Source organism: Cydia pomonella, chromosome 27 (assembly GCF_033807575.1).
Source record: "Cydia pomonella isolate Wapato2018A chromosome 27, ilCydPomo1, whole genome shotgun sequence".
Classification (NCBI taxonomy): Eukaryota; Metazoa; Arthropoda; class Insecta; order Lepidoptera; family Tortricidae; genus Cydia; species Cydia pomonella.
The window spans coordinates 7938614-7946392 of record NC_084729.1 but is presented as its reverse complement, the minus strand read 5'-3'; the positions used below and the strand labels follow the sequence as shown (position 1 = coordinate 7946392).

The window sequence follows — 7779 nt, the reverse complement described above, 5'->3', positions numbered from 1 at the left end:
CGATTCGAGGACGAATTATGTTGTCCCTTTCCAATGTATAGCACTGTCCCTTTATGATATTTAGGTTGTGGTTGTGCACGCAAAGGAACCTCAAGTTCTGTCAACCGTAGTAATTGTTCGTAGCAATGCTGAGCCGAACGTAGCCGAGAACGCCCGAACGCTACAGTGTCTCCCTACTGGCAATAGTACAAAAAATAAAAAAAGCCGTTTTAAATCTTATATTTTATTATATTTATATTTAACAATAAACGTTCTGATCTGCTGCGGAGCTAACCTAACCCCTCTCCCACCCAACTCGTCACCTATTTCCAAGTGTTCTTCTTCAAATGTATCATTACTACTACCATAATAATCATTAAATCTTCTATAAAACGAATTCTTCTTTCTCCATTGCGTCGGATTCCAATGATCCTTGTACATATTACCAGCTAACAAAGTTTCTTTCAACCACACTACCTTTATATCTCTAAACAAATCCCTTAAACGCACATATCGAACTCCATCGCTGGTCGCGTCTACTTTTTCCAAGTAATTTTCAAGTCGTACTAACATTTCTTCTGGTGTTATTCTTTCTAGAGTTAAAAGATGCACGCCAAGAGGTAATTTGTCTTTAAGAGCGCTAAATTCATTTTTGCTATCGTAAAACTGTTTTCTCATATCGTCTGTGTACATTCGATGGCTAGAAGTTAAAACGCGGGGAGCCAAGGCTATTTCTTTAGCGAATTTCTTTTCGAAAATTTTGTTTCTGTGCGCCTTCGAGAGGTAGAGATAGTGGGTTCCGGCTGCTCTGATTGGTTCGTTGTTTTCTGTCTCGTTCAAAAACGCTCCAAAGCCTGGAAAATATATAAAGTTTATGTTTAAAAAATCAACACAGTGACAACGAGTATTGACAATATATCCGAAGGACAGGCCTCAAGCAACAGACAACAACAAGCAAAAAGACAACAAGAACGGGGCCATTACAGCGGTGTCACGCGGACACGAATTCGAGCTAATCGTGCAGTCTTAACGCCACACCGCGATTGGTTATGAGTTAGCATCACGCGCGCCATTGGTCGCAACTATAGTCTGTTCTTTTATTCCTCAAATGTCAAACGTAGAAATAATGTGACCAGCTTAAAACAAATAGTGCTGATCTTTGATTTCGGTTTGTGAATAAGCGATAAATATTAAAATAATTTTAGATTCAAAATAAACAATTAATGAAATCTACTCACTACTAATTCACTCAAACATTTAAAAATTGCAATATGAGCTTCTAGGTGACTGTTAATCTTACAATAAAGTCGCTTTTAAATATTAGAAATATTGTGTTTAGACCTGGGTACAAACTTTCTAAATGCCTCAAAATGGTGTTACATGTCTATATAAGTAATTCCCAATAGTTTATTTTCGGTTAGTACTGGTTGTAGCACATCACTATTTATAAGACTTAAAAAACCAGCAACACATAGAATGTCATTTTAGTCTACGGGATAAAAAAATAGACCATAGTTGCGTTAGACTGCACGCTTGGCTTGAATTCGTGAGTGACACCACTGAACTTGAATTAGCACCATTCTTAGTGCTCGTAAGGCCCTTCCTTAGATATATGTTAATGGCAACGAGGTAAGTGAAATTTTGCAAACGAGGTTTCCAGCCGCAGGCGGAGTGCATTAAAGACTCGAATTTGCAATAATCTTACCCCCGTAAAAACTAAATTTAAGCGAAATAATTCTTAAATACGGTGACATTTCAAACATTCGTCCGCCATATTGTCAATCTCTTTGACAGATTAGGCATCGAAGGCCTAATCAAAACCTATCCGACAATCAGCCACAATAGAAAATGTTGTAAATATATTTTAAAAGGCTATTTAAAAAAACAATAGAAATAAATTATAAACGTCAGTATTTTAAAAGTAAAACTCATTGGTTGGTATTAATTTATGACACAATAAAAAAAAATCTATAACTCTCTCGGAAGTGATAGCTTTTTTTTTACAATCCATAACTCCCCCGGGAACAATACATGCCTTTGTCCTTCAGTATACCTGCATAAAGGAATAGAAATTTAAGGAATAAATAAAAATAAAATAAGATATTTTTCGAGCAAGTGTCATGAAAAACATTTAACTGAAATAAAATAAAATACCTTACTCCTCCCTACACACTCTCCTCTTTTATATGTGTTATCAACTGATATATTTGAAGTCAGTGCCAATGCAAATCTTCGGCGAGTGTTTCCCTATAGAGCATGAGATTAATGAGTAGTTTTCTATCAAGGCCCCTCCAACCTGGTTGCCTTGCCTCCACTGTAGCATCTGAGGTGCAAGTATCCTCCGATGCAGCATGAAGTCAATGGCCCCCTTTATTAAGGCCGCTAACCTGGTTGCCTTAGGACAATAGCATCTAACAAAGAGGTACCTACTACCTACTTACTCGGCATCGTTTACTTAGCCTCCGACATAGCGCCACTTTTCTCGGTCTTGCGCTAATTCTCGGCAATTGTTGACTCGGACTTCGCGTAAAGAACACAACGTAACTTCACACATGCTGAATATTATAATTTTTTTTTTTGCTAAATGGATAGAAAATGAGCCATCATCATTATTAAAAAAAAGTGGATTAAAAAAAAATACAAAACTCCAGACTAAAAATTTTTTTTTACCTTTCGAAAAGAAAATGGTAGCATTCGATTCCTTATTTTATTGAAAAATAAATTGTATGACAACTATATACATAAACGCAATATTTTAGGGTCAAAATATCAATTTTCTTGATCTTCCATACATTTAGGACAGACTAATGTAATGGACGTCACATTACAATACCATTCTGTTAGAGGCGTTTCAATCGTCAAGTGCGAGCGTCATACCTTAACTCTTATTTCTGACCTTTGTGTTAAATGCCACGAGTCCTTAGACATTTGATCCTCAGGAAAATCAAGATCGATTGACATTATTTACAAAAAACTGTCAAGTAGCCAATTTCCGAGTAGGTATAGGTATAGCCAGGGGAATGAAGGTAGAATGACCCACTTGAACGTCCTCCTGCTAGGCGGTCCACATACCCTTTTTTCACATTCCGATCTTGATCCATTATCTCAAGATGGCAAAGGGGTAGGGGTGCCTACTTACTTCTCTGGCGCAGCGACCCAAAGTGTGTCTTGGCCTCCAACACGACTGCTCGCCACTGATCCCGGTCCTGTGTAGCTTCTCGCCAGTCTTTAACCTGGTAGAGGTGCTAAAAATGATAAATACCTATATCATCGGTAAGAATCCTTCGATGTAGCATGAGATCAATGGCGCCATCCTCAGGAAAATCAAGATCGATTGACATTATTTACAAAAAACTGTCAAGTAGCCAATTTCCGAGTAGGTATAGGTATAGCCAGGGGAATGAAGGTAGAATGACCCACTTGAACGTCCTCCTGCTAGGCGGTCCACATACCCTTTTTTCACATTCCGATCTTGATCCATTATCTCAAGATGGCAAAGGGGTAGGGGTGCCTACTTACTTCTCTGGCGCAGCGACCCAAAGTGTGTCTTGGCCTCCAACACGACTGCTCGCCACTGATCCCGGTCCTGTGTAGCTTCTCGCCAGTCTTTAACCTGGTAGAGGTGCTAAAAATGATAAATACCTATATCATCGGTAAGAATCCTTCGATGTAGCATGAGATCAATGGCGCCATCTATCAAAGCGCCGCCGGCTTGACATCGATCGTTGAAGACTGAGAAACGGATGTTTTTCCTCTGGTCTTCGATGTAGATCTTCGACGTCACGGGGTACAGGTTGCCTGGTGGGAAGAGGATTTTTAAGGACGGTATAAAAGGCAATACAAGCGGTAGACCACCTACAGTCAGATTAAGATAAGTTGGCAGCGATTTTGATAGTCCAGTCGGTGCACAGGTTATAATAAACGTCAAACTTCTATTAAATTATGACGTTTACTTGACACTTGCACCGTCTGGGCTATCAAAATCGCTGCCAACTTATCTTGGTCTGACTCCAAAGAGTAGTATAATATATAGGACAAAGAGATCCCTCTCGTGGAACTTTTGTGTGTCCATTTTGAAGCTCCATCTGTTATTCTTACGCAAAAGCATTAACGTCAATATTACCTACCTATCAAGATCCCAGAGCCGCCAGACCTTACTTATTTTCTCATGAATAAAATATATGGGATAATAATATAGTGTTAGTATGTACTATTAATGTCTGCATACTTGCTATATTGGTCCGACGGCCATTTGTCCGGTACAAGGTGCCAGGAATTAGTACCTTTAATGTTTAATCGGTTAAGATCAAATAACTCGGTAAATCATTTCTTAAAAAGCGGCCAAGTCGAGTCGGACTCGCCCATGAAGGGTTCCGTACCATTTATGACGTATTAAAAAAAACTACTTACTAGATCTGGTTCAAACCAATTTTCGTTGGAAGTTTGCATGGTATATCATATATTTTTTTTAGATTTTTCATTCTGTTATTTTAGAAGTTACAGGGGGGGGGGGGGACACATTTTTTCACTTTGGAAGTGTCTCTCGCGCAAACTATTCAGTTTAGAAAAAAAATGATATTAGAAACCTAAATATCATTTTTGAAGACCTATCCCTAGATACCCCACACGTATGGGTTTGATGAAAAAAATTTTTTTTTTAAATTTTTATGACGTATTAAAAAAAAACTACTTACTAGATCTCGTTCGAACCAATTTTCGGTGGAAGTTTGCATGGCAATGTATATCATATATTTTTTTTAGATTTTTCATTCTGTTATTTTAGAAGTTACGGGGGGGGACACACACTTTTTACCACTTTGGAAGTGTCTCTCGCGCAAACTATTCAGTTTAGAAAAAAATGATATTAGAAACCTCAATATCATTTTTAAAGACCTATCCATAGATACCCCACACGTATGGGTTTGATGAAAAAAGATTTTTTGAGTTTCAGTTCTAAGTATGGGGAACCCCCAAAATTTATTGTTTTTTTTCTATTTTTGTGTAAACATCATAATGCGGTTCATAGAATACATCTACTTACCAAGTTTGAACAGTATAGCTTTTATAGTTTCGGAAAAAAGTGGCTGTGACAGAATCGGACAGACAGACGGACATGACGAATCTATAAGGGTTCCGTTTTTTGCCATTTGGCTACGGAACCCTAAAAAGGCGCTAGGCGCCAATTCAAATTAATCTTCCTAAGAAAAATCATTTTTAAGACATGATTTTCTGAGTTATTGAACTTACCAGGAAAGGTGACATCAAAGTTACTAATTCCTGGCGTAATAAAAATAATTGTACCTTAGCGTTTTTTCTTAAAAATGAGATCGATAACTTGAAAAATTATAACGCCTGCAAAATTGTAATAGCAAGCAAAATGTAAAATGAATAAAATTTGGGAACCACAAATAAAATGACTCATATTATAATTTAATACAAAAATTTGGCTTTTTTAGAATTTACCAATAACCACGGGAACATAGCGTAATAAAGTACACCCGCCATTCTGACGGGTGTACTGTTTTTGATGATAACTTTATATACCGTGAGGTACAAATTTTTTTTAACGGAGGTACTAAATAAATAGTACAAATTAGGTACAAAAATATAGCATGCTTTTCATTTATTCGCCATTCTGACTCTCACCAATTTCGATTCCTATAAAAAAATTCTTAAGTTTTTGAATAGTACTACAGTATAGAAATGACACTTCCAACAAAACCGAAGTTTGATAGCGATTCAGGGACGAATCATGCTGTCCCTTTCTAATGTATGGCACCATCCCTTTCGGCTATTTAGGGTTGTCAAAATTCAAGTCAGTATCTTATCTGTGGTCGTACACGCATGTCGCATAGGGACGTTAAGTTGTGCCAACCCTAATAATTGCTCGGAGCAATGCTGAGCCGAACGCAGCGGAACCGAGAATGCTCGAAAGGAGGAGTGTCAACCCACTGGTGTAGTATCAGATTCAGGTCTAAGTTAGACTAACAGCGAATACATTGATGAAGTATTAGTATCATAACACCTGATCAAGGACTACTTACCGACGACGCCACATATTCATTCCTCTGATACCCTTGATGGTCGTTTGTTGAACTTTAAGTTTAAATTCGAATTTATTTGGAATGCGTACGGCTAAAAATCATGGTAAAAGTACCTGTGATAGGGTCCAAATCTACAGGCTCATACGTGGCCCTCCTTCCTCTGATACGCTTGATGGTCTGTCGTCCGCTGGAGTCCGTGTAAAAGGCACCGTCGTGGTCCAAGTCGGTTTTGTATCGGATGAACACCTCCTTTCCCAGTCCATCGTCTGTCGGGATTGGGCCGACCAACCAGTGAAGTTCTGTTGGTGATGGTGAAAACAGTTTATTAGCATACACACGCCCATCTTTGTCGCGGGAGGTTAACTTTCCATTGATGTCATTGAAAAACCTTGGGCTAACGCGTCTTAGGGTGTTACCCCACCAATCGATCGATCAACGATCGATAGTTTCTACTAGACCAATCGATCGATGGTAGAATGGAACAGTCGACGTCGATCGATAGTTTCTACTAGACCAATCGATCGATGGAAAAATGGAACAATCGACGTCGATCGATAGTTTCTACTAGACCAATCGATTGATGGTAGAACGGAACAGTCAACGCCGATCGATAGTTTCTACTAGACCATAAAAATCTATTGATATCGATCGATGGCATCGATTGATGATCGATTGGACGTGAAAACATATTTTTTGGAATGTTGGCTTTTAAAGATGTTTGTGAACTCAACCATAATACATACTCGTACAACAGGGTCAAGTTCAGAACGTATCAGATTCAGCCAAAAAACATATCGAGATTGGGCCAAAATTTCAAAGAATTAATTAATTATTAAAGTTTATTCGCATAATTTTAATTGATCGAACATTAGCGAAGGTCTCGGTTTCAGCTTGGGCATAAATGGTTTCGTATGTTTGACAATTCAGATTATGTACATTTTACAAAATGGCTGACATTTATTCAGTTTTAAGTTATGCGCGCGAGGTATGCACAGAGCCACAAGTACATTTTTATTTTTACACAGTTTTATTAGATATATTTTATATCAAAATGGATCAAATGTGAGAGACGGAAAATATTAAATTAAGTAAATTGCAGTATATCTTACCAATAACCGGGCTATCCACATACAACCGCAGCTGCAAAGACGTCCAATTGCTAAAAGTTATATGCATTTCCTCAACTATGTCTGTCTTTATAATGTCGACATCGTATTTGTCCTCCGACCTAATAATGTATGGGTCAATAGGCCTGAAGATGTACGCTCCAGGTGGTTTAATGTCTCTTCTTGGTACTGTCCTGATGTCAAACTTCGCGGGGTCGTCGGACACGTAGTGGAACATGAGGATTTCAAGGTTAATGCGCACTCCGTTTCGGAGGAAGATACTGGAGACACGGCGTCTTTTGTCGAGGTTGACGCGTACGTACTGAATAGAAAGTGATAAGATGTCAACTGGTTATATATTATACAGTTGAAACAATTCATTCTAAGTCAAGCCCCCAGTCAAACAGCCCAGCCCAGCCCAGTGTGCGAGGCAAATAAATTATACGAAACATGATAATATTGCTCAAAAAGAAATTTTATCTTTATGTAAAAGCAAACACAAAAACATAATACAGAGTCGATTATGCTAAATGCAATGGAAAATAAAATCAACGAAGAAGTTCTAACGTATAGCATGAGTAGAGGAGGAGTTTTTTGTAATTCAGAACAGAAGAGAAAACCAACTACAACAAGAACATGGAAAATCAAAG

At 38.1% G+C, this 7779-nt stretch overlaps 1 protein-coding gene across 1 annotated transcript in view; it reads right to left on the bottom strand.

The window, feature by feature from the left end:
* Positions 1–72: 72 nt before the first annotated feature.
* Positions 73–7779, bottom strand: part of LOC133532835 (lysosomal alpha-mannosidase-like) — a 34417-nt gene continuing 26710 nt past the window's right edge. The window contains exons 18-21 of the mRNA XM_061871688.1: positions 7133–7451; positions 6137–6322; positions 3622–3777; positions 73–833 (exon numbers count right to left, since the gene is read on the bottom strand). Coding sequence (XP_061727672.1) covers positions 217–833; positions 3622–3777; positions 6137–6322; positions 7133–7451 — 1278 coding nt within the window. The 3' untranslated portion in view covers positions 73–216. The remainder of the gene's footprint in view (positions 834–3621; positions 3778–6136; positions 6323–7132; positions 7452–7779) is intronic.